The 27,296-nt window shown below is 47.5% G+C and overlaps 1 protein-coding gene across 1 annotated transcript in view; it reads left to right on the top strand.

The window, feature by feature from the left end:
- The window catches only part of LOC102941922 (alpha-2-macroglobulin), a 44,791-nt gene that overhangs the window by 5,812 nt on the left and 11,683 nt on the right, over positions 1–27,296 (top strand). The window contains exons 5-23 of the mRNA XM_037912788.2: positions 287–339; positions 1,055–1,075; positions 1,367–1,535; positions 3,690–3,774; positions 4,894–5,017; positions 5,545–5,659; positions 5,835–5,944; positions 6,678–6,839; positions 7,991–8,218; positions 8,640–8,703; positions 9,382–9,524; positions 11,525–11,674; positions 12,397–12,567; positions 14,135–14,279; positions 19,040–19,133; positions 19,859–20,087; positions 20,471–20,597; positions 25,454–25,575; positions 26,856–26,907. Coding sequence (XP_037768716.1) covers positions 287–339; positions 1,055–1,075; positions 1,367–1,535; positions 3,690–3,774; positions 4,894–5,017; positions 5,545–5,659; positions 5,835–5,944; positions 6,678–6,839; positions 7,991–8,218; positions 8,640–8,703; positions 9,382–9,524; positions 11,525–11,674; positions 12,397–12,567; positions 14,135–14,279; positions 19,040–19,133; positions 19,859–20,087; positions 20,471–20,597; positions 25,454–25,575; positions 26,856–26,907 — 2,364 coding nt within the window. The remainder of the gene's footprint in view (positions 1–286; positions 340–1,054; positions 1,076–1,366; positions 1,536–3,689; positions 3,775–4,893; positions 5,018–5,544; positions 5,660–5,834; positions 5,945–6,677; positions 6,840–7,990; positions 8,219–8,639; positions 8,704–9,381; positions 9,525–11,524; positions 11,675–12,396; positions 12,568–14,134; positions 14,280–19,039; positions 19,134–19,858; positions 20,088–20,470; positions 20,598–25,453; positions 25,576–26,855; positions 26,908–27,296) is intronic.

The raw sequence follows: 27,296 nt of genomic DNA, 5'->3' as shown, positions 1-27,296 counted from the left end.
GGTTCCAGTAGCATTTACCCATGACCAGTAGCCACCATGTGAAATATGACTTGTCCATGTCTACACTGACTGCAAAACTGCTTTTCACATTGTGTTAATTAACATGATTCCTCAAGATCTTGTTCTAACATGACCTAATTTTCTAGTGAACCCAAGTCCATAGAGATGAAAGACTCCATATCCCATTTCTCACCATGCCATATGACGGACATTTCCTGATTTGGTGGCTGAATGTCTCATCATGGAAATCTCTCTGTCTGTCTGTCTGTCTGTCTGTCTCTCTCAGTCCTGTTTCGAGTTGTCTATCTGGATGAAAACTTCCATCCTCTGAATAGGTTGGTAAGTATGCTAGGCATTAAGTCATCAGTGTGGGGAAAGGGATGAGAGAAACATCCCTTCGAGAGGAGGTGTTCCCCAGATTAAGGTGGGGCTTTAGTGCCAGGGGTATCCCAGTGCTTTCTGATACTCCAGGACTCCTCCTTTTGGCTACTTCATAAAGTATTCTCATTACAATCTTGGAAAGATTTGGGAATGACGTGACACACAGACAACATCCTGTTAGCCACCTCAGCACTAAGCAAAACTCCCTTGTTACTTGGGTCGTAGGAGCTGCCCTTACCAGATCACTGCAATTGGACCATATATCCTGGTATTCCTCCTCCCTGTTATACCAGTTCACAACCTTGAGTCTACCATGCTGCTATCTTGCCTCCCTGCTAGAGCTGAACAGACCAATGGTGTATCTACTTCAATCCTGTCCTCTCTCTGACTGGGTCCAGTGCCACATGCCTCACAGGAAGCTTTAAAACTCTCACAATGCATCTCATTATGTAGTGCTGTCCCATGGAGGGACGTTTTTTCCAGGGTTTAGCTGGTGATTGGTTTATGCCTAAAGTACGATGATCCATAGCCCTGGTAATTTGTAGCCTAGCTGGTGTCACTCAAGATGCTGTTCTTATGTACATTAATGTCTCTGATCCTTTTCAACACTTGCTAACTTTTCTATCTGGGGTATGAATTCTAAACTCATTCTCCCTTTTGCACTTTTTTCCAGGTTCCACTGGCCTATATTGAGGTAAGTAGAGGAATTTACTTCATGTTCAGAACCATCACATCTCACCATGGGCAGCAATCAGCCCCTGGCTGCCTCAAGCTGCTTCTTGCTGATTTTATTTAGAGCCATAGTGCTAACTGGAAGAGGGATACGCTTTACCCCCCATAGCGCCAATAATGCATCCAAATACTGCCATGCAACCTTCCTGATATTCCAGTCCTGGGCTCCCCACACAACTCTGCCAATGCTTCTCATTTCTCACTGGCATCACTCTTTGCTGTCCAAGTAATCTTGTGGTCTTGACACCTCTAGGACCCCAAGAGGAACCGCCTGTATCAGTGGCAAGAAGTTGAGTTAAAAGGGGGCTTCACCCAGCTCTCCTTCCCCCTCACTTCCGAGCCCATCCAAGGGACCTACAAAGTGGTGGTGCAAAAGGGCTCTGGGGACAAGGTGCAACACCCCTTTACTGTGAAGGAATATGGTAAGGATGGCTGCTTTCATAGTGTCAAGCCAGTTGCTGGTAGCTGATCCAAGGTGTTGACAATGGAGAATGAAGGCTGGATTGAATGGGTCAGTTGATCTGATCAGCATTTTCTGTACAGCTGGAATGGGGCAGGGAGGAGTCTGTACTCCCACAGGTTGGGTAGTGCCTTCTTCAGAGTTGTCCTTTACTGCCTATGTTGAGGGTTGAGTACCAGAGAACTCAGTGAATCCTCCACCCTAGCCCTGGATTTCAGGGTGTGAAACCCAGCACCATCAGTACAAGAGCTTCACTGCTGGAGTGGTAGACACACTGTGATCAGGGTCCCAGTGGGGGCCAGCTGTGGTTACTCAATTAGGGTGAACTGCAAAGAATGGGGCAGACAATCCCCCGAAAGCTGGTGGATATTCCAATACTTAGATTTCCCAAGCCAGTGTAAAACAGCTTCTTTATTACTTTGCTGGTTACTCAGAAGTCCAAACAACACAGTTCCCTTAAAGTGATCCAGCCTCCGGCCTCCATCCAAGTACCTAAGCCAAATATGATGATTTCTGAAAATCTTATTTCATCATATAAAAGGAAAGGTTCTACCAATCCCAAAGGATCGGACACATTGCCTCCCAGGTTAATGAATGCCTCAGATCTTATCCAAATACATGGTTACAGTCAATTCTTATGAACTAAACTAAAATGTATTAAAAAACAAAAGAGAGAGAGTATAGGTTAAAAGATCAATATACATACAGACATGAGTTCAATTCATTGAGCTTCAGATTCATAGCAGAGATGGTGAGCTTTGTAGTTGCAAAGAGTTCTTTCAGAAATAGTTCATAGGTTATAGTCCAATGTCCAAATATCATATTCAGGGCATACCAGTGTAACTGGGACCTCAGTCTTGCGACTCAAACTTCCCCCGATGAAGCTTAAGCAGATCTGAGATGACAGAATCAGGACCCAAGGATTTTTTATACAATTTCATGTCCTCTTTGGCAAGTTTGGAGTTGCTTTGGGAACAAAAGGTAATTAGGATGACTTTGAAGGAGGTCCATTACCAGTACTTAGCCAAAGAATTAACATAGGGCAATTTGCTTGTTTCTTCACCATTCACAGTACATTTCAAAGAGAGATGAATACTGAGCTATCCCATGTTTACAATTCATTTAAATGCTAGGATGTTCTTTTGACCTATGAATGATCAGATTACAGCATAGACAGGGACTGTTGATTACATTATATATGTAAATTCACAAAACCACAAATATTATCTCCCCACATGTCTTTTGAGGGTTATTTATTTTGCAGGATGTTTAACCCTTTCTAGCCATGTGTCACACAGCCACCTTAGAAAGGCTCCAATCAGACAGGGATATGCTCCCCTTTGAGTCAGTGCTGACACCGGTGCAGCAGCCTGGAGCTAGTGGCACTGTGTTGCTGGAGTCCTGCGGTTTCAGATGCGCTATAAGGCCAAGGCCCTGACTCCTCCTGGTTAATAAAAGTCCTGAGGAACTTTCTGCGAGAGCAGGGGTGTGAACCCCATTACCCTGACCTCATTCCAGTTCCATTACCGTTCCACCTCCCTGAAACGCCTTCTGGCGGTCCCACCACAGAAACTGTTCACTGCTCCTCCTAGGACACTGCTGTGTAGTGTGGCTGGCTTGGTGTGTGTGATGCTGTCCTCTAGTGGCTGGCTCACAGTGAAGAAAAAAGGCTTTTTCCCTACCAGCAGCTAGGGGAGATCTCCTTTGGCTAGAGGCGTGTAATTCTGGAACTGAAGAAACCCGGGTTTAGTCTTAGCTCCCTCTGTGCACGTATGCATGCATGTGATTTATTTAATAAATATGTCTGTTGTCAAACACCATTGTGGGACAGACTGGCTGCCATGTTCCAGCTCTGAGGCAGCTGTATTTTGGTGGCAGGTGAAGTAATCTCCATACTAATATGGCATTAGTTTAAACGGTGCTAAGCAACCGTAGCTTCATTGACGTCAATGGGAGTTGCAGGTGATCAGCACCTCAGAAAATCAGGCCAATGAGAAAGGCTATGAAATGCTTTGGGTCTGCTTGAGAAAGAGGCCTTGGTGCAATAACCAGCTCTCCTTATCATGTTACCCCCTTTCCACTGAGTTTGTGGTTCCTTTTGGTCTCTTTTCTGCAGTGCTGCCCAAATTTGAAGTGCTGGTGAAGCTGCCCAAGATGATCAGCATCCTGGAGGAGAAGTTGAAGGTGACAGTCTGTGGTCTGTGAGTATCATTCTTTCATTCACTCCATTTTTTTGGTGTGTCTCTCAGCCCAGTTGCTAATGAAGCCTGAGCTGGGAGCTGAGATCAATATGCTTTAAAATATTTCTTAATACAGTTTTTGGGACCTATACACAAAGGCCTCATGGCCCAGGACCAAGAAGTGAAATGCTTCCTGTAAGGCCCTATTTATAATAGGCTCACAAGCTTTTCATCAACTGCTGCTTGGAGCATCTTGAGCTCCCACCCCTTGTGGCCATAACACAAGAGCTATCCCAGGTGTTTGGCAGTTGTTGATTGCAATGACTGTGGTGAGGTGTTTGGCTCAGGTCCAGTAGGACTGGTGCTTTTAACAAAGGTTGCTCCATCATTGTTGATGGGGAAACTACAAGGCAACCCTGGTTCAGCTAGTTCACCTAGTGCTGCCCCTCAGTGCAGTGTCTCATGTTTGGCAATGTCCAGAGTTCAGGGTGGGCGCTCTGAAATGCACGCCAGAATGCACTGCGACACTGAGTTGCAAGATGTTTGATGTGTAGTAGTTTTGTCAAAAATGGACACTATGCAACATGCAGACAAATGATTCAGCCAAGCATTTCCAGCAGTCGGCATTCTTGCAATGGGTTCTTCAAGACTGAGTTCTGCTCTCGGCTATACAGGAAACATGGCAAATTACTTCAGTGACATTGGATGGGATTTACAGAGGGACAGCTGACAGCATTGTTTTGCCCCTCGTGTAGATGCACACCTTATCTGGCTTTGTTGAGGCCACTCCCAGAACAGTACTTTTATTTCTTGGGCACTCACTATCCAAGTGAAAATGGAGGGGACTTAGAGAAGAGTAACACAAATAATGGAGGGGCTGAAAGGATTGACTCATGAGGAAGGACAAAAGAGCTAACAGGCTAAGTCAGCCTGATGTAGGTAGGGCTTACCCCATAGTTGAATTTGAGACTAAATATGTTAACAAAGCTGTGGCCACCAAGGACTTCCCACTTATCACTAGGCTGCATCCTGGAGAATAAACAGCCCTGCCCTGGTCCTTGTGGGGATGGACTAACCATCTCTCCATCTCTTCCGTGTCACTAATGGCCTTGGTTTTCTTTCACCCCTCCCTGGTTATAGCTACACCTTTGGAAAGCCAGTCCCTGGCCTTGTGAACTTCCGTGTGTGCCGGAAATATAACCACCCAGGCACCTCCTGTTATGGCGAGGATGCAAAGGCAGTGTGTGAGGAATTCTCCGGACAGGTGGGTCATTGCTACTCTGGTGCGTGGAGTGGTGGGAGGGGGCATGGATAATAAAATTATATATGCTATGGGTACAATCCTGCACTGACAGGGTGCTGGACTGGATAGGTTAATGGGGTTTTTTCGCTGAAAACACTGTGGGATACCAGACTGGATGTACCAGTAATAACGGATCTGGACTCCTTGCCATTTCAGTGGCCTGAGGCACTGGTGCACCCCAGTCCCTCTTATTCTCTGCCTGTGGCACATAATAGCCTAGTCTCCTAATTTTGGTTGTCGGATGAGCATGCAGGTACTGGGTGGTGTTGGCAGCAATGTTGCTGTATATTTCAGAATGTTCATTGTCAGTTTATTTATGGGCTTTCCAAATCTGGGAAAAAAACCCTGAACAGTGAAAATGTGGTGTTTGCCAATTTCTTTTTTCTCAGTTCAGCGGGCAGGGATGGGTTTTCTGAGTATGGTAAACCTTACAAACAGGAGAATGAGAGACAAAGTCCTGAAGAATTTTGTTGTTCTTTGTCCATCAGGCAGACAGCCATGGCTGCATTTCTGAAGTGGTAAAGACCAAGATATTCCAGCTCAGGCGAGCTGGGTACGAGGATAAAATCCACGTGGAAGCCAACATTAAAGAGGAGGAGACCGGTATGAATTGTATGGACTTGCCAGGGCTGTGTGGGGAGCCCAGGGCTGGAATAGCTGGGGGCTGAGGGGCATTGGCAGAGAAATGTGGGGAGTCCAGGGCTGGAATAGCAGTGGGCTGCAAGGCATGATTCAGATGTGTTAGTTCATGCCCCCTCTTTGTTCTTTTCTCTTGCAGGGGTGGAGTTAACTGGGACGGGCTCCTGCAAACTCACATCCATCATTAGCAAAGTCACCTTTGAGAAGGTGGACTCCCATTACAAACCTGGGGTCCCCTTCTTTGGGCAGGTAGGGAACCTCTGAAACCACAAGCAGCTAAATGACATGTGAGCATCAAATGAGTGTGCCACAGAATCTGCAGTCACAGGGTGGTGATATCTCCTCTCCTTCTTTGGGAGCTGCTGGATCAGAGTATTTTTAACACCCCGTGCCTTTGCTTCTTCATCACAAGTTCTGGCACCAGCGTCTCTGCAGCATAGGACCTGGGGTTCTGCAAAGCTGGTTATGCTCAAACTGAGCTAGAGTTTACCTATCTCTGTGAGACCCCAGTCACTCTCCCTGACTGTCCTGAGGGCCCAGAGGAAACGCTTGTGGTGGAATTTTCCCTCTGGCCCTTTGCCTACCCATTTCTGTTCTGAGGATGCCTCCTGCTGGGTTGAGTCAAGGTGCTGCTTTTCTAACTCTCCAGCTGTTTGGGTGACTCGCAGCTCTGGGATGTGTGACCTCTGAGCCCACTGCGCACTCATCTGACCCACAGGGATGAGAAAGATACAGTGAAACTGGATTCTGAGATTGCATTTCCCGCTCTGGGCACAGGGTATATTGTCCTCACCGCAGACACTTCAGTATCCTCTGGCATATTCACTGCCACCTGCTTCCGAGAGTCCCTCAGCAGATTCCCCAACCACAATGTGTCTCACAGCAAGCACCTTTCATGGTGATGGAGTAAAGGGCCAGTAAGATTGTGGGCACCACCTTACTTGCCTAGTGTAAATATGGAGCATTGGTGTATCTCCTTTAGGTGAAGCTGGTGGATGGGACCAATGCGCCAATCACCAATGAAATAGTCCAGATTTCCGTGGAAGAGAGCGACTATCAAGTCAACTACACGACGGATGAACAGGGGCGAGCACGGTTTGCCCTGGACACATCTAAGTTCAAGTTTGCCTCCATTGGGCTCAGAGTGAGTGGCTGGTGGAGGGCGGGGAGTTACTGATGGGGCTCTAAAGGGAGTATCTGTTAGGATATCTGTTTATATAGCTTTTCTGCTGAAAACAGATATCCCCTCGCCCAGGGAGTGTGTGTATATATATCTATATCTCCTTCATATCCGTGAGGTGGCAATAGCCCTGCCATCAGTTGTGTAGCCAAATGTGATAATTGTATTTATCTGATACTTTTGACCATCTCACTCTGCCTGTCAGTCCCCATCCCCGCAGGACTGATTCCAACATTCAAAACCTTTGAGCTGCCATAAAAAAAAAAATCAACCTGCCACACAAATGGCTTCTTTGCCCCAAATGTAGAGTTTCCTGCTGAGATTGCATTAGCTTGAGATGCAACATCAGAATAAACAAGGTTTAATATGTGGCCTATCTTATTGCCCAAACATATAACAGGTGGAAAATAGACTAGTTCTCCACTATCTCACCCTCAAAGAGGGCACATTCTATGATGCTTGATTTTTTCATTGTAATTCTCTTGTCCCAAATTAAAAACATTGAAAATGTCCACAATGTACCAGGGACATTTTTGAAATTTTCAGGGATTATAGGGAAAAATTTCAAGAATTTCAAATCAGACAGGGAAAAATAAAGAAAGGCAAGTATATGGGGCAAGCTCAAGGCATTAAACAACTTCCTCCTGCAAATACAAAGTAGTTCTCTCCTCTCTCGGACCAAAATTCTCTCATCTCCAAAACTGCTGTTCAGTTCAGATTTTAAACTCTGTGGGTAAAAGGTAAATCTTTCGTAGTTGTCTGTAAAGGTCTTAGCACGCTTTTGGTGCTATACAAATAATATGTCATAAAAATAATGGACTAGCTTTCCCATTGATATCAATGGGAGCTCTGGCTGAGTAAGGCCTTTTGGATTTGTTCTACTACTAAATAAATAAATAATGTGTCTTGTTTTGTACAAGGCAAGGAACTCATGTCCTCTGTGGGTTTGATCCTATGAAATGCTGAGCACCCTGATTTCCTATTGACACCCTGATGAACAAAGCCACCCCGCACCTTCCAGAAGCAGGCCATTATTATCTCGCTCCTTTAAACATATTCTGTGAATTTCAATTCCATTTTTTAATGATTTATATAAATATTTTCTCTGTTACCAGGCAACTCATAAAACAGGCACCTACTGTTACGACCGTTCCTGGACCAGTCCTTCATACGAATTGGGCTATTTCAGAGCAAAGCGGTTTTACTCTTCGAGTAACAGCTTTCTCAAAATAGAGCTTGTGTCAGAGACGCTAAGCTGTGGCCATACTCAGGAAGTCCGGGTGCACTATATCCTGAAGCCAGAGGCCATAGGGGAGCAGAAGGAAATCGTCTTCTACTATTTGGTAAACCTGGACATACTAATCTTTGTCTCCATATAGGTGACACCAACAGATAGGCCGAAGGCCTGCCAGACAATCAGTCTCTGGACAATAATTCTAGGTGGGGCCACAAATTGTGTGTGGCCTGGGGGAAGAACTTGTACCTATGTTACCCATAACCCTTCACACTCTTTTCCTTGGGCTGATGCTCTTTGCTCAGCCCCAATATTGGGTACCAATATTTTATGAGGAGAAGAGGAGGAAGTGGGTTCTATTGCCCCTGATTAAACACAAAGAATTCTGCTAGCAGAGATCAACAGAGCAGCTCTGCTGGCTCCAGTCGCCTGAGGCCCAAAATTCCTGAAATTCCCCTCACAGGTTCCCCCCTTCTAAGGCCTCTTCTACTCATAATACCCATAACAGGAAGGCTTCTTCTTCCACGCAGGTGATGGCCAAAGGAGGCATTGTGCGAGCAGGGACCCAGGCTCTGGCTGTGGAGCATGGTGATGGTGAGCTCTCACCACCCCTTCCCTTATCTTTGTCCCGGGAGGCTAGGCCACTGTGACTGAAACACAGGCTGCTTCCATATGCAGTGAGAGGATCATCATGTGCCATCCCCTGAGATGGGGGAAAAAACGGGGGGAGAACGAATTTTTTTCCTCTGTAGCCATTCTAGCTCTGCAGCTCCGGCCAAGCTCTAATCCCCCCAGCTCCTCACATCTCCTGACTGATATATTCTTTGTCACTCATGTCAGTCGCAGGAGACTCTCATCTTGAGTAATCCAGGCTGGGTTTGCTTTAACCCTTGGGTAGAAATCCCACCCACTCTGCATCCTTCCCTCAGCCACCAGGCTCTTACAAAATCCTCCCTTTTATTTTCCAGGGCATGCGGGGCTTCTGGGTTCCTAAGGGACACAGTTAATGATGAGGGTCTAGAAACTAGATTGAGTCTCACCAAACTCATGTGTCCAGTATGTGCCAAAGCAGGATTTGAATCCAGATTTTGACAGTAAGAGCTGATGTTCTCATCAGTAAATCAAGATCCATTCCCTGTGTTTCCATGTGGTTGGAATCCCAGCTGTAACAAGTTTGGCATGAAGGGAAGCCTAGAGACTTTAGAGAGGTGTGTGGCCCTGGCCTGGAGCCAACTTCCTGTAACAGCTTTTCTCTCTTGTTTTATTTGCCAGTTAATGGGACTTTCTCACTGATGCTCCCCGTGGAGTCTGATATTGCTCCCCTTGCACAGATGCTCATATACACCACTTCACCCAGTCAGGAGCCGATTGCTGATTCAGTCAAATTCCAGGTCGAAAATTGCTTTGCCAATAAGGTGGGTGTCTTGATAGAGAAACCCCAATTCACTCCTTGAAGTCACTGATTAGAGAGCAGCAGCAGTTTGTATTTTTTTATTTAGATTTACGAACATTAAAACAGTCACTTACCAAATGCTCTTGGTGATTTTACCGTATATTAAAAATAGCCCTAAGATTAAATGATTTGTGGTATTTCGGACGAGGTGAGGAAGTGGAATAGATTTCATAGCCAAAGGGTCCTCCCAGAAAACACACTACCAAGAGCCCCTCCTTGCAAAACAGACAGGGCTCCAGCTCTAGCACCTCCACTGATCTCCACTGTGGCACTGCGGGATGGCGAGGGAGGTGGGTTTCTCAGGTAACCAGGTCATAATCTAGTTACCTTACTACCATCACCTTAAACGCAGCCCAGTAACTGATAGGGAACCAGTGCAGATCATGAAGGACAGGTAACAGTCATACAGCCTCCATTCAGGGGACAGATCTAATTCTTGTTGTATCTTCTGGCTGCTTCCCTCCATCCTACCAGCATCACTTGCATCTCCTCCGTAGGGAGCTCCAGCCAGCCTACCCTTATCCAGGCCACACGCTATATCAAGCAATCAGTAAAGCATTCAGTAGCACTGATTAGATCGGATGAGACAGAGGAGAGCTCTGAAAGACCATAGCCCATGAAAGACCATAGCCCATGTCCTCCTAATGACCCCATATACTCTTTGAAGAAGAGAGAGGACAAGATGTGCCCTGTGCAACCCCACATGAGAGAGCCCTCAGAACAGAAGAGCAATTGCCCAAAATTACCCTTGGGGACCTGTCTGAGAGACAGGCATCAAGCCACTGAAGGGTAGCCCCTCCTCTTCTAGGGTTCACAGGAAAATTAATGCCTCTTTGAGATCAGTGGTATCAAAGGTGGTTGATAATATCCGCTTGGACACCTGCACCCAGATCAAAGGTATTTAGGTGCCTAACTTCCATTAATTTCAATAGAAGTTAGGGGTCTAAATACCTTTGAGGATCTGGGCCCTGATCTTTATTCATCATCTGGAGATCATCTACCTAAGCAGTTAGTGCAGTCACTATACCAGATCTAGGTCTGTACCCAGGTTGGCCAGTGTCAAGGGGAGCCAAGGCATCTGGATACTGTGAGAGCTGTTTCACCACAACCTTCTCAATAATCTTAACCAAAAATGGAAGAATAGGTACTGGCCTCCAGTCAGCCAGATTGTCAGCATCAAGTGACAAGTGAAAGCCACACAGTAGCTTCCTTAAGAGAAGCTGACAGCCTGGGAATGGTTGACAGTTTCCACCAGGCCCCAGCTGTGGCCCCAGTCCTTGCCCTCTGGCCTTCATCAGCCAATGAAGACATGGGTCCATAGCACTGCCTGTGTGGCTCAGTGTATTCCCAATACCTCTAGAATCTCAATGAGGGTCACTGGCCTAAACTCAGCAAGGGCAGGGCTTAGTGTTTGTCAGGTGATAGAATGAGGAGTGGGCCTTGTTGGAGTGCTCTGGCAATCTCCAGCTGGTGGATGGCTTCTTGGGAGCCATTACACATCTGCAGCATTCAGGTCCTAGGCTGTTCTTCATTTTACCAGGGCTGCTGTAAAATCAGCTCCCTGATGGCCCACAATCCCTCCTGGTATATCCAGGATGCAGCATAGGCTCTGGGCCCAGAGCACAGGTGTGTCCACTGTACAAGCTGAGTCAGCAACTACTTGGGGTAGTGTCATGGTGTTCACGGTAGCCATAAAATCATGAACTGAGTCATCAGTGGGAACAGAGAATTTACCAGGCACTGATTGCTCCACTGCCACCTTAGAGAGTAACAGAATGTCAGTAGATAATAATGTATATCTGTGTGGGGAGCCCAGGACTGGAATAGCAGGGGGCTGCCGGGCAGAGTTGAGGGGCATTGGCAGAGCTGGGTGAGGTGGTTCCAGGACTGAGCTGTGCTGCGGGGCAGCATGTGAAGGTATCTGAAGAAGTAGCTCCTCTAACACCTTTCCTGGGGTTGCAGGTCAACTTGCATTTCTCACCGGCCGAGGGCCTCCCTGCCTCCGACACTCACCTCCGGGTTGGAGCCTCCCCGGGCTCCCTGTGCGCCGTCCGTGCTGTGGACAAGAGCGTCCTCCTCATGAAGCCTGAAGCCGAGCTCTCGCCCAGCTCTGTAAGTGCCAGCCTGGCCCGTTGATCAGCAGGTGCAAGAGCTGGTCTTCTCTTAGGGGCCATGGTAGAAGAAAATGATGCAGCCTGGTCCAAGCAAGACCAGCTCAGTGCTGAGGAGTGGCATCTACTGGAAAAAAAAAATCCCTTCTGTCAGTGCAGATATCTTAATGCTGTCCTGCCCTTATCTTATCTTCTTTCAGTTAGGTGAGAAGCAGAGAACTGGGCACCATTTAGATCCCAGGAACTTTTTCAACTCCTTTGGGATGCTATTATGTCTGGAAACAGCCCTGGTCAATGGGGCTGCAGATTTTCTCCTGTTCAGGGCCTATTCATTCACTTATTTATTTATTTACTTATATTGATGTAGCACTTACAGGCCTAGACCAGGTTGTTCCCCATTGTCTCAGGCACTTTATAATTAACAGTCCCTGGCTAAGAAAGAAGGGCCATTGATATGAGCACGAGCACCTTTAGCAGATACTTTGATATAGTTGATCATAATAGCCAGGGCAACAAACTGCCCTCAGCCAAAGAAGCAGCTTCCCACATCCCTCTTTCCTGCTCCCTGCTCTGTAGTGTATTTACCGCTCTTGGTTTATTTTCTATCACTTCCACCTTCTCTCTATATATCCGTCTGTCTGCCTCTGCCTGTCTGTCTCCCCCAGCAGTGTTTCATGGCACTCGGCACTGATGAGGCCAAGTGACACAGTTCTGTTTGCCCAGGTGTATAACCTGCTGCCAGTGAAGGAACTTCAGGGATATCATCATGGCACAGACGTGCTGCCGATGGATCCCCAGGAGGAGTGCATTGCCGCAGAGAAGATAATTGTGAATGGAGTCACCTATGCTCCAGTGTCAGAGCCAGATGAAGAGGACACTTATAGCATCTTGAAGGTAAAGTCTCCTCATCCTGTCCTTGTGGCTGTGGGGAGATGAGGACATTTAAACCTGCTGTGAGTGGCATGTGGGGCAGGGCTAGCTGCTCTGGAGTGCTGATCACTGATCTATATCTGGAGCAAGTACAATGGTGGTGCAAACTTCCACCATGCACTGTCCCTCATCAATGTGCTTCAGGTCTGACCTGGAAAGATCAGGTATGAGCACCTCTAGGGTGAGGCAAATGCTGTCTTCATGGGCATTTCAATCCTTGACCTCTCTTCTGAGGCTGCTAACAGGGGGCGTATTAGTGCTTATGGTGAAGGTGTTCTTTGTGATGTGGGTACCTGCGCCAGTAAGAACTGGCCTAATACGCACCAGCTCATTTCACATAACCCAGCGCATGACCGGTATATAGGAACGTCTTGGATTCAGGGCTGATTTGAGACTAGACTGGAACTGGTGAACTAGAAATAAAATAATCCATGTGCCCTTACCGTCCCCCAAGACTAACGAATGCCCTCTGGGCTGGAGCTAGATTAAAACCACACATCTAGAGATCAGACTCTGTATTCCATTCCCTGGTTCACCCAGGCCTCAGACCTGGAGTTGGATTGGAAATTGGAACCAGTGCCCTAGAGATAAAAGGACGCTGTATCCTATTCCCTTATCTTTTTGAGCCATCCAGTCCCTCAGACCTGAGACTGTCACCCTGGGCTCTATGGGTAAGGCTAAGATTCCGTAACAGTTGTTTTTAATAAAAGACACGGACAGGTCACGGGCAATAAAGAAAAATTCACAGAGCTCATGACCTGTCCGTGACTTTACTAAAAATAACCGGTGGGGAGGCAGGGCTAGGTGGGAGGGGGAATGGAGTCCCAGCGACTGCAGCGGGGGTGCAGCCATGGGGGGCACACAGCCCCGCTCTGGAGCTGGCAGCAGCTGCGGGACAGGGGTGCGCAGCCTCTACTGCAGCTCCCACCAAGCCCTGGCTGCAGCGGGGGCGTGGAGCGCATGGCCCTGGAAAGCTGCAAGGGGGGCACATGGCCCCTGTTGCAGCCACCGGGCAGGGGTGTGTGGCCCCGGCTGCAGCCCCCACCAAGCTGGGACGCCTCAGGGCTGGGGCTGCAGGGTCCTGGTTCCAGCCAGCCCCCAGTTGTAGGGCAGGGTCGCACAGTCCCGCCTCCACCTCCTGAAGTGTAGAAATCATGGAGGTCCGGTGAAGTCATGTAATCCGTGACTGCTGTGACCTCTGTGACTAAATCGTAGCCTTATCTATGGGTGATAGGCTCCATATCCCATCAAGGAAAAGTGTCAAAGTTTCTCCCTTGCTCATTAAACCCCTAGTACTGGTGTATGCTGTGGTGTTATAGCCATGTCGGTTCCAGACCAGGTGAGTAAGGTAATATCTTTTATTGGGCCACTTGGTGTAAGATCAGAAGCTCATCTCTCTCTCCCCATCAGAAGTGGGTCCAATAAAAGATATCACCTCACCCACCTTGACTCCCTAATACTGGTGTCAGTTCTGGAATTTCAACCTCAACAAAAATAAATAACAAAATGTGTGTTGGGTTTTTCCCTACAGGAAATGGGTTTAAAGGTCTTCACAAACTCCAAGGTGAGAAAGCCACATTACTGCCTCCATTTCCCTCAAGTTGCTTGGGGTTACAGAAGTGCTGAAGGACTTAGCAATGAAATCAGGATGCCAGCACAAGGACTCAGGAGAACTGGTAAAGGCCAAAGGCCACGCAAGCATTCTGTTCTGAGCAGAGAGAGCATCTGTGTTTTGGGGTGAACGCTGTTGCTCATCGCTGGCCGCATGCTAGCTCTAGTGTTGGGACTGGGGTTGTGGATTGAGCATTTGGAAGTTTTCCCACATCATGAGATGACCATTCCCTCCTGAAGTTTGAGGTTGGGGCACACTTCTCCTGACAGAGTGAGGGGCCTGCTTTGATACCCTCACCTGGGAGATTAATGGAACCAAATTGTTTCTGGGGGCTCTGAGGGAGAATATTATGCTGCTGGCAGACAAATCTGTGAGTAGCTCGCAGACAATGATCTTCCATCCTCAGGCATCAGTAGAGAGTTCCCCAAGCACAGCCTTCTACAGAGTCACCATTGTCACGCTGTCTGGAGTGGCTCACAACCATCACTGTCTACCTTAAGGCAGATTGTCAGAAAACAGAGCAACACGCCAAACTGTTGGTGTGTTTTATAATTAGATTTCATCAAGCCAGTGACAAATGTGAACTCGTGGATCACTGTACCAGTCTTACCATGGAGTCACAGACAGTCCCCTTAGAGTCTCCAGTTTATCTTGCCACCCAGACAAACTGAACTTTGTGATAAAAAGTCACTTATACCAAAAATCACCTCACATTTTAGGTGGCTTTCAGTCCCAAAAGACCAGTCACTTATCCCTAGATCTTACACCAAAGATAATGCTGGTAGCCAATTCTATAGAATGCTAACTGAAGGTTTATTAGCTAACGAAAGGAAATGAGAGTTATTGAGAGGTTGAAGCAGATAAAATATATGCATAGGTGAGTCACAGTCTGTAATTCCAAATGGTGGCAGTGATGTAATAAACTGCCAGTTTCCCAAGTCTTTTCAGGATCCCCAGAGACAATCTCCACTTCGCATCTGGTACACTTCCCTGTAAGAGTCCAAACAGTCCAGAGATGCAGGATCTTTCCCTGAATCCATACTTACAGCTTCTTCTCACCAAGAACAAGCTGACAGGGTCACTACCCAGGTGGACTCTTCCTTTGATGACAGAGTGAGGAATGCATTTAGAGTGTTTGCCTCTGATCATCACACACAATGACCACTTGCTTTGAAACCTGCACTTTTCTGTTAAAGTTCTTCATTTGCATTCCACAAGGCTTCTTTTTTGTTTGATGGGTTATTTAGTTACAGGATACACGCAATGTAAATGTTTGCTATTGCATTATAACAGGATACAGATAAGTGAAAACAAAGCAAGTAACATCCCACTCATTTTCATGAAGTTGAAACACCACATACACTCTGATACATTTAAAAATCGCTTTGTTCTATACGAACACACAAGTGAATTGGCCGGGGGCTCTGGCATGAGCTGGCACCTGGTCTGTCAGGGTCACAACCATGGTTTATGGACGATTAGGGACAATTGAAGTGGGAGGGGGAAATCTTGATGATGGAATTAGTCAGCTTCAGCCTGGGGCTTCTGCCACTGTCACTTTATGGCACCAATAGCCCTCAGGTTGTAAGACCCTGATAGTGAACCCAGGTCATTAGGTGGTATCCTTAGCTGCTGCCCCTGACCAACAGCTCTAGTGCTAAAGGCCTATAGACCCACAGCAGCCATGCCCTGGTCCTCTGATTGGATGGACAGGCAGCACTCCCAGTGAGTACCTGGGCTATTAAAGGCCCCAACAGGTAGAGGAAGCTGTCTGAGCAACAGATCATTGCCTGCTGATTGCTGCCTAGACAGCCTTGCCTGACCCTGCCTGTTGCCTTGCCTGGTCTGGCCTCCCTGATGCACTGACCTGACCCCTTGGATTCGACCTTCCAGCTACTGACCCCTGAGAGAACTCTGACCACTGCCCCGGGCTGCCTCTGATACTGATCAACCTCCCAGCTGCCCCATCATCTGCCCACATTTGACCACTGCTCTGGACTGCCTCCGCCACCAGGCATTAGAGAGGTTAAAGCTGACCAATTCCAATATAAAGTTTTTCTTAACTCTTATGCCATAGCTGTACAGGGGGCAAAAAAGAGATTGTTTGCCACTACCATAGAGTCAGTGGTTTTTTTTGGAGTGGTGGGTAGTCCGGAAACATCTGGGCTCTTGTTGCTTGGTGACTGATTTGAACATTTCTCACCATCAGGAGAGATTGTTAATTGGTGTATATCTGATTTTCAGAAGTGCATTTTCAATTTATGGCAAAGAGCCTAGAGCACTGGATTGGTGGGGTTTTGTGAGTATTATAAATCCAAATAAATAAATAGCGGTGAGGTGCCAATAGATCTGGCTAGTTAAACATATTCTGATGTCAAACAAACTCTGATGCCTCTGCTATTCCAGTTCTGGGCTCCCCACACCGCTCTGCCAATGCCTTTCAGTCCTGCCTTGCAGCCCCCCTGCCATTCCGGTCCCGGGCTCCTGACACAGCTCTGCCAATGCCCCTCAGTCCTGCCCTGCAGCCCCTTGCTAGTCCAGTCCTGTTCAAATGGTAATAGTAGCTTCTATGATAAGCAATATCTATATGACCTTTAGGGCTAGCTCAGGCCAAGCATTGGGGATCTTTTGCTTATGTGATCCTTGCCCCTCAGAATCCAAGCAGCATAAAAAATACAGTTCCTCCTTTTTATCCCTTTGCCCCTTCTGCTTTGAGTTGCAAATTCAGCCACTGGAAGGAATTCAGTGGGCTGTCTCCTCTTCTTGGTGGAGGGGGAACAATCAGCTGATGTTCCACAATGGTTTGGCTGGTGTTGATGGGCCTTCTTTTGTGGCAGACTGGTATTACACACTCGTTAATGCTTCTTTTCTGTCTGGTGATTCACAGTTACAGAGCAAACATGAAATATTATCTTAGAACAGTGGTTCTTAACCTTTACTGCAGCCTGCACCCCTTTGGTTCTCAAAATATGTTCTCGCACCTCTTATCAAAAATCGTTGAAGTAGGTCAGTTCTTTAAACCTAGATATATCATAACTATAGAATGAAAGAGAGAATTATATACATATAAACATAGGTTTGATGAAACAAAGTAGTTATACTTACATGCCTGTGCTTAATTTTTTTTTGGATGATTTACCTCCTAAAAAAATCTGGCATGTCTCGCCCGCCCAGAAAGGGCATCTCACACCCCCACGGTGGTGCGTGCACCCCAGGTTAAGAACCACTGCCTCAGAACATGGGATACAGATACTATAAGTGAGATTAATGCCTGCAGCCATTCACAAGGATTCCATAAAGTCTAAACACTGAACACATTTTTATAACTCTAATGCCTAGTTTAACAATACCAATACACAGGTGAGCAAAAAATGGCTGTTATTTTCCACACACACAAAAATAAGGGAAAATGGGGAAATCATTTTTTAAAACATATTTTTTGGGTTTTTTAAAATTTTCATCCAAAATAAAAAGTCTCCCCCCGCCCCCGCCCCAGTTTTTCAACAACCCCGCCCCCCAGAAACTGTTGATGGAAACAGAAATTTTTGTATGAGAATTTCCATTGAGTCAAAAAGCTGAGGTTTTTCCAAAATACAATCTTTGAGAAAATTGTCGTGACCAGTTCTAAGGCCGATCCTTTGAAAGGCTGGGGGCTTTGCAGTGATGGTGGAGCAGAAAATGACATGCTGGAGTCCTGATGACCCCTCAAACATGCTTCAGACATGGAACTTTCCATTCCCACCCTGCCCACCACAACAGATTTGGGTGTCTGATTGCATCAGTGTAGCTGGAGGGGAAAGTGTCCCAGGGTGTGTCTAAATTGCAGTGGGAGGTGTAATTTCCAGCATGGGAGCCAGGTTTGTATAATTTTTGGTGGCGCCCAGAACGGGTCCAAGCAGAGCTGTCCCTTCCATGAGATGGACCAGGAGCAACCGCCCCAGGCCACATGCATTGGGGGGCTCCACACTTCAGGAGGATGCAGGGTCCAGGGCAACCTGGGAGGTTAACAGGGGGCCTGGTGCCAGCAGCAGCAAGCAACTCAGCCCCAGCCCACCCTGCCGGCTCCCAGCATCACTCAGTGGAGGGGGCGGAAGCTGGAAAGAGGCAGGGGTGGGGGCTTGGGGGGGTGGAATGGGGGTGGGGTGGGGAAGGGGTGGGGCGGGGGCTGGGGGAAGGGGTGGAGTGGGGGTGAAACAGGGTGGGCTGGGGCAAGGTTGCTTGCTGGTGCTGCTGCCAGGCCCCCCGCTAACTCCCCAGGCTGCCCTGGACCCCACATCCCCCTGAAGCATGAGGCCCCTCCAAAGTGCAGGGCCCGGGGGCTGTTTCCCCGGTCTGTCCTATGGATGGGACGGCTCTGAGAATATAAGCCCAAACCTTGGTGGAGCTGGGCCTACGTTCCTGAATATTGGTGGAGTTCGAGCACCACGGGCCCATATAACTCGCTGCCTGTGATTTCCAGGCCTGACAGACATACACGTGCTAGCTTTGATCAAGAGCTAGTGCGCTAAAAAGAGAAGCGTAGCTGTTGCAGCACAGATGGCTGGTTGGGCTAATCACCCCCAGCGCGATCCCGCTTGGGACCCAACGCGTGTACTTGGGAGGCTAGCCTGTCATGCCCTCACTGCTACACTTCTATTTTTAGCACACTAGCTTGATCACAGGTCGTGTAGTGTATGTACATCTACCCAAGCTGGAAATTACACCTCCAGCTGCAGCGTTGACCTACCCTCAGCGATGGAAGCATCAGGCTGGTTTTGATGCATTATATCTGTGCTAATCAGTTGTACTCACACCACCCAGGACATTCAAAGCTAGTTTTCTCAGGTTACCCTGCCATGGCTGAGACCCTTCCAACAGAGGTGGAGACAGTTCGAAAGTATTTCCCGGAGACATGGATTTGGGATTTAGTGTCTGTGAAGTGAGTAGCTGGCTGTTGCTGTTCTAACATTCCATTATTTTTTGTGATGATAATAGGAATTCCTGATGGTTACTGAGCCTCTTTCATCATCCCAACGTGCTTTTCAAACTCTGTGTATGCAGGAATCACCCAGCCACCCGCGGGCTGTTCCCCATTGGCAGGTGTTTACAGTGCAGAACAACACTGCACAAGCTTCTAGAAAGGAAAGTGAAGAAGAGCACCATTTCCAATTGAAATTGCAGGGGGAATCTAAGCATTTGGATTGTAATGACCCAGGGATTACTGGGGTGAACCCCCCTCTTCTTGTTAAAAGGGCTGTGGAGTCTTTAATGATCACAAGTTGTCAAAATATCAGCTGTGTTATCTGAATGACAGAACCTCCCCTGGCACATGACCTCCCAGCACAATGGGCTCAGTGCTAACTCAGAGGGGAGAGCGCTACCTACAGAGTCCCCAGATCACTCCCTGCAGCACAGCGTCATACTGGAGCATTGTGCTCAGTGTGGACTCAGAGGGGAGAGCGGTACCTACTGAGTTCTCCACACCACTCCCCGCATCACAGCACTCTGTAGCACCACACTGGAGCATTGGGGTCAGTGCTGATTCAGAGGGGAGGGGACTCCCTACTGAGTTCCCCACATCACTCCCTGGAACACTTGGGTTTTCCTTCAGTGTCTGACCAGGCTGTGATCGTGATCCTATCTCTCTTCTCTTTTTGTCACCAGCTCCAACGGAAGTGCTGAATTGCCCTTGACAATCCCTGATACCATCACAGAATGGAAAGCCAACATGTTCTGCACCTCGAGTGACACTGGCTTTGGCCTGTCCCCAACCGTGTCCCTCAGAGCCTTCCAGCCCTTCTTTGTGGAGCTCACCCTGCCCTACTCCGTGGTGCGTGGCGAGGCCTTCACGCTAAAGGCCACTGTCTTCAACTACCTGACCCGCTGCATCAGGGTAAGGGACACTCACACCATCCCCATGCAACCAAACCCACAGGCCACACCTCTCTGCGTCACAAACTCCTGTGTCTGTAGCTATCTTTAGCCCTCGGTCTCTCTGCAGTCCCTGTCCTCCCCAAACACCTGTGCACCCAAGCCTCAATGCTCCTGTAACTCCCAAGGCACCCCAAACCCCTGTAACTCCAAATCTCTACACCCCTGTAACCATCTACACTTCTAAACCCATGTGTTCCCTCAACCCCCTCTGTCCCATATAGTACCACAAGCCCTGGTCTGCCCAGTTCTCTGCACACCCCATCTGCTGTACTGTCTGCATCTCTAGTTACTCCCAATTTCCCTGGCCCCCTCCCTGATGACACCTCTCTGGACAATTGACAGGTCAACATCTCACTGGCTCCATCTGCTGACTTCCGAGCTACCCCTGTGGAGAAGGAAGAGGACTCTTACTGTCTCTGTGCGAATGGAAGAAAAACAGTGTCCTGGGCTGTGACCCCAAAATCTCTGGGTAAGAAGTATTATAGCTCTGATATTTTGGGGGGCTGGATGGAGTGGCACAGAAGCCTAAGGGGGCAGGGACCTGGTAGCTCAAAAATCTCTTGGTAGGGGATTCAACTTCCCCAAGACACTTCTTCGGGGTGTTTTACTTCTGTCCTTGGTTGGGGAGTGATAAAGCTCCTCCTCAGACAAGACAGAGAACCCTAGATGGTTTTCAGCTGTTGGACCCCTCCATTCAAAAGACACTGTCTGTTCAGTGAGGACCTCCACCAACATACTCCTCTCTAACACACCAGTGAAAGATGAGAGCTGGCTGGGTCTCTTCTTTCAGCAAGAAAAGCAGGTTATAGTCCTTGGTTCTCACATGGGCCAGGACAGTCATCCAGAATGAGGGTGATTTGTGCTGAGACTGGAAGCCTGAGATACAGTTATCACCCATCTGCTTCATCCCTGGCCATATCACATAGTGGAGAAACCACTTAGTTGAGACAACCCATAGAAAACTTAAAGTCCTGGTTAAATGGCCATCCTTACTAAGAGAAGAGCCCATCTGAAAGGACTTAAATTGTTGGAAAATCCTGCGCTGATTTAGAGAAGGGCATGAAGCCAATCCACTGATCCAAAAGAGCTTTGAACTCTGAGGTATCTGAAATCCAGTTCAGATCTGGATTCAGCTTTGTGGTTTGAGCTCATCTCTCCACTGAATACAAATACCAGTGTGACAATGAGATTCATTACCTTTCTCCTTTATTTGATCTTTGTTTCTTCTTTCATTCTTCATTTGGCAGCTTTGTTAGTAATGAATCAAAGCTTAGCATTTCTCAAAGCCTCCCTGAGGTGTCTAGCTCCCTGCTGAGCTCTTATTATAGCCCTAGTATCTGGCTGCTCAAAATCAGCAGACAGCCATTCCACCTCCGCCCTCCATCCCAGTGGAAATATCTCCCTCTTTGCTTCACAGATATGAAGTGCACAGCAATCACCTACAACTATGGGGATATTTTTTTCACTGAGGTCTAAACTCTTGAGTAGACAGTGCCAGCAGCCTTTCAAGTGGCCAAAGGCACATTCAACTATCATTCTGCACCTGCTGAGCCTGTGATTGAAGCACTCCTTGCTGCTGTTGGGGTAGCCAGTGTATGGCTTTGTGAGCCAGGGGAGTAAAGTGTAGGCTGGATTTCCCAGGATCACTATTGGCATTTCAAAATCCCCATTGGTAATCCTCTGTTCTGGAAAGAAAGTCCCTGCTTGCAGCTTTCTGCATGTGTCATGCACCTTCCCTGACCATCCCATGTTGATGTTAGTAAAACGTTCCTAGTGATCCACCACAACTTGTATTACCATAGAAAAGTAGCCCTTTCTTTTGGTGTACTCTGGCAAGGTGGTCTGGTGCCAAAATAGGGATATGTGTACCATCTGTTGTCTCACTGCAGATCAGGAACCCTATTGCTGCAAAACCATCCACTGTGTCCGGCACACCGCTGAGAGTCATAGTCTTGTGTAGCGGGAAAGAATTAATGGCCCTGCACACTTGCATGACAGCAACTTCCCATGGTGGATTTCCCAACTCCAAATTGATTCCCAACTGATAGGTAGCAATCTAGTGTTGCAAGCTTCCACACAGTGATCACCACTCTGTGCAGCTCTCATTTTGGTGTCAATGTGCTGGAGAGCTGGGGTGAGCTCCGCACACAGTTCCAGGAAAGTGGCCTTGCACATCCACAAGTTCTGCAGCCATTGCTCGTCATGCCATACCTACAAAATGTTGTGTTCCCACCAGTCAGTGCTTGTTTCTCAGGCCCAGAAACAGTGCTCCACCATCTGCAGCTGCTCCATGACTGCCAACAACAACCTTGAATTGTTTCTTTCCATGGTGCACAACAAGCTAGCCTGCAAGGAATCGTCATATTCCCCAATGCTCCTCTTGAGGCTCCGGAAATACTGCAGGATCAGGCGTGTTGTGTTCACAATGCTCATCACAACAGTGCAGAGCTCTGCAGGATCCATGCTTCTCACAGAGATGGCGGATGCGCAGGTTTGCGGTGTTTTTGAAAAGAGGCGCAAAACATTATGGGATGCAGATATTATTATGGGATGGAGAAAATTGCATCATGGGATGTTGAAACCATGTTTCTAATCACCCCTGCATGACTTTTTTGCCCCCACGATGCATTGCAAACCCTTCCCAAAATACCCTGTGCTAGATGGTGGTGAGTTGCACAGTGGAATACTTACCCAGGGTGCACTGCTTGCTGCCCTCAATTCAGGCACTGTTAGTGAGGATGCGCACTGCCGATACAAGGAGCATAGTGTGGACATTCAAAACTGATTTAATTACTGCCGTGGCTGCATGTTGACCTAATTTAGGTCTACTTAATTTTGCAGTGTAGACATGCCCTTAATAAACTCCTGACTACTCTCCACTTAACTCCTTGGTACTAGCCAACTGCATCCCCAAGGAGCAGAATTTTTTGAAATACTATCCTGATTCAGCAGCTGTCATTGCCATTCACTGTTATTAGGCTAAGACCATTTCCTGGGAAACATCTCAGGTGAGCACATCTGGAATAAGTGTGCTGACCCTGTTAAGTAATTTGTGGATCTGATGGAGAATTTAATTATTTCTTCCCCCCATGGCCCTGATGGGCTAAATGGGAGCATTAACTGTTTGCTTGACTCAGCCAGGGCTCTATGGATAGAATCATAGATTCATAGATTCTAAGGCCTGAAGGGGCTATAATGACCCTTTAGTCCTGTGTAACAGAGGCCACTGTCCTCAGCCAGAAATCAGATCCATTACTCCCTGCACTCCTATCCATCTTGCCCAATTCCTGCCAGGACTGGGAAGGCTGCTGCAGAGTGATCCTCATGTCTTTTCTGCACTGTTTTTTTGTTTTTTTCATGATTGTAGCTTCATTGATGTAGCAGCACCAGAACAAACTCTTAGTGTAGACATACTAACTGGTGTAACCTGTGACTTGCACTAGTGCCACATGCCCTGGTTTGAAATGAGAGTGTCAGAGTAGCCACCAGCAAGAGTTGGTGGCTCTACTCTGAGGCCACCAAAAAATTTGTTGTGAGAATCCCTGTCAGACCATGCCTGCACTGGTGTTTTTCACACAGATGTAGCTGCACCAGAGCAAACCCTTAGAACAGTCCTTCTTCACTGGGGTGAGTCACTTTTCACACCAGTGAAGCAGGGCTCTTCTAAGGGTTTGCTTTGGTGCAGCTATATCTGTGTGAAAAACCCCGTGGAGGCATGGTCTAAGATTCTACTACCATGCCTACACTACAAACTTATGTTGACTCAAGTTACATCGGCATACAGCTGCCACAGTTAGCACATTACTTGTATGCATGCATACCTGGCTCCTTGTGTCAGTGATGCGTGTACTTCCCAGGAGTGCTTGTATCGATGCAGAGTGTGGTGCACCATGGATAGGTATTCCACTGCCACTCGTCAAAAAGAGAGTTACATTAACAATGGAGAAGCAAGTGATGATCACACTGTAGAAATGAGCTATGCCAAATTGCTATCAGTCAGTTGAGAATCACTTTGGAGTCAAGAAATTCACTGCAGGGGCTGTTGTCATGCAAGTATGAAAGGCCATTGATCGCCCCCCTGCTATGCAGGACTATGATTCTCAGCAATGTGCAGGACATAGTGGATGGATTTGCAGCAATTGGGTTCCCAAACTGCGGTGGGGTGACAGATGGCACACATATCCCGCTTTTGGCACCAGACCACCTTGCCTTAGAGTACATCAACAAAAGAGGCTACTTTTCTGTGGTTATTCAGGTGTTGGTGGATCACTGACATCAGTCAGGGAAGGTGCATGACGTTCGCATCTTTAAGAACACAGAACTGTTCAGAAAGCTGCAAGCAGGGACTTTCTTTCCTGACTGGCGGATTACAAGTGGCAATGTTGAAATGCCAGTTGTGATCCTGGGCGACACAACCTAACCCTTGCTCCCTTGTCTCATGAAGCCATACACCGGCCACCTCGACAGCACCAAGGAATATTTCAACTAGAGGCTCAGCAGGTGCAGAATGACAGTTGAATGTCCTTTTGGTCATTGGAAGGGGCGCTGGCATTGTTCACTCACAGATGGGACCTCAGTGAGGAAAATAGCCCAATGCTGTGTCTTGCATAATATCTGCTCATAGATATCCATGTTCCTATGCCTGGTCCATAGCTGTGCCTGTACAGCCTCTTCTCCCCACAGGCCCAGGAGAACCGACCTCTCCTGTCTGCTCCAGGCAGGAGCATGTCTGAAGTGCATAGCTGGCATGGTCAGCTGGGCAGTTGCACTCGACAAGGGAGAGTTGCTAGGTGTGCCCACCGAGCCGGGCACCCAGGAAAAGGAATTTCAAAAATTTGCAGGGCTTCAAAGAGTGTGTGTGTGTTGGGGGGGAGGCTTCTGGTTTCTGTGACCCCTGGCCAGCAGAGTTCACAATGGTGACCAGAGCAGTCAGCGTGGGGCATTGTGGGACAGCTGCTGGAGGACAGTAACTGTCAACATAAGTAATGGAGTGTTTGCACTATCACTGCATTGACCTAAGCACATCAAACTTGGCTCTATGTCTCTCGGGGTGGCGATGTTATTAGGTCGGTGTAACCGGGCACTTACGTCGGTAGGAACCAAACTGAAATGTAGACACATGCACAACTAGGTTGACATAAGCTGCCTTACCTCAACCTAAGTTTGTAGAGTAGACCAGGCCTACATGAGATATGACATGAGCTCTCCCTCTACAGAGAGGCTTCCATGTAATCAATGGTGCTGAAGAGTGGAGCACCATGGAAATGACATTGACACCCCTGTAGCTGCAGTGCCTGGCAGAACCCTTATCCCTCTTTGTTTCAGGTAATGTGAATTTCTCGGTAAGTGCAGAGGCCCTGAAGACGGAGCTGTCCTGTGGGAACGAGGTAGCAGTGCTCCCTGAGACAGGACGGAAGGATACAGTGATCAAACAGCTGTTAGTGGAGGTATGTGGGCTGCTTACTCCCTGCAGTATAGAGAAGTGGTAAGTTTTCACACAGTGTGATGTAGGCAAAAAGCCGTGCTATAATGCTCTGTGTAGAATAGGAAAACGGTAATAACTTACAGAGTTGTGACACTATAACTGTCCATGCCTCCTCTGTTATAGGACTTCAGGGCCCATCAAGAACCCTTAAAGAGGGTGGCAGCAAGCCTCCACCTCCAGGCAGAGGAGATGGAGGAGCCCTCAGACTCACTGTTTAACGTGCTGTCCCTGTCGGCATCGGGTAGCTGTGACAACTTGCTACATAGCCTAACAGAAGCACATGGGTGGGAGATTCAAAGCACCCAGGGGAATTAGGTGTGCTTTGGAAAATCCCACCCACTATAAGATACAATACTGTATATTCTCTTACAGAAAAAACGTTGCATAGTGTGCCAAATAAGCATAACATGGTAACATTGCATAACCTCTCTCTTTCTAGGGCAGCAATGGTTGCTGACATTATTACACGGTGAAATGAAATAGCACAGGGTAATGCTGCATACCCTCACCTTTGCAGGAATGCAATAGCTCATTATACAGCATCTATAATCAGTAAGAAATGATACATAAAGCTGCATAGCCTCTCCGTGTGTCATAAAAAAGCAACGATAACTAATGACATTTCATGATACCAACAGTAACACCAGTTATAATAATGTGTAATATCGTCCCTTCCTATTATCCATGTACCCTATTGCTGTCCTTTAATGGAAAGAGAAAATCTGCAGCATTACAGTGTGTAGAATTGCTGATATTCCACTATGTAGTAAGTTGTCTTTAACTTATTGCATCACCTGATGTTAGCAATGACACATAGTGCACGTCCTCTCTGTTATAGGGGCATTAAGGTACCATCTTGCACAGTGTGCTACAGGTAACAAGTAACCCATGTGATAGAGCTGCACTATTCTTCCCCTGAGTGTGAAGAGACAATAACTTATTTGTAGCTGGTTTTTATTTTATTATAACAGATTATTATTTTATGAGTCTACAAGCATCAGTCCATGGAAATTTGCAAATCTCCCTCTTTCTCTGATTCACCCACTTGGCCCTTTACATTTCTCTCTGTCTTCATTCATTGTCCATTTTTGTTGAACTCTCTCTTCTCCCCACCTCTCCTGCTGCCTCTCTGTCCCTTTCTGAAGTTTCCCCGCCCTGTCCCCACACAAACTTTGTTCCTGATGCCAGATGCTCAGTCTATCTGCAGCTTCTCACCTTTCTCATTTTCCTTCCCTTCCCAAGCCTGAAGGGATTGAGACGGAAGCAACCTTCAACTCTCTGCTCTGTGCAAATGGTAAGGACCTCTCTGCTCCTTCTTCATCTATGCCCTTTGCCAGTGGATGAAGAGTGACAGCCCCAAGGAGGGAGTGGGATTGTTTGGGAGGCTCTGAGGGTGAGGTGAGAACTTGGGGTGTCAGGATAGAGACTAAGCAATGGTGGGGATGTTTCTGTGTGGCGAGTCAAGACACATTTCCTAATCATGAGGACATTGCTTGAAACATTGAGATCTAGAGCTTGACAAAGCCCAGGAGAATAGACTGCATGAGCAATCCTGGCCCAAGTCCCCGGGGGATGGGCTTAAAGGGGTTTTAATGGGACTTTTCCATCTCTAATTTCTTATTCTATGGAGTGAAATTACAAACTGGATTCTACCATCTGCTAATTGCCAGCAAACAGGAAAGG

The sequence above is a fragment of the Chelonia mydas genome, chromosome 1 (genome assembly GCF_015237465.2).
Source record: "Chelonia mydas isolate rCheMyd1 chromosome 1, rCheMyd1.pri.v2, whole genome shotgun sequence".
In the NCBI taxonomy this organism is placed as follows: Eukaryota; Metazoa; Chordata; order Testudines; family Cheloniidae; genus Chelonia; species Chelonia mydas.
The sequence above is the reverse complement of the archived record's forward strand: the minus strand, read 5'-3'. Positions and strand labels throughout refer to the sequence as shown.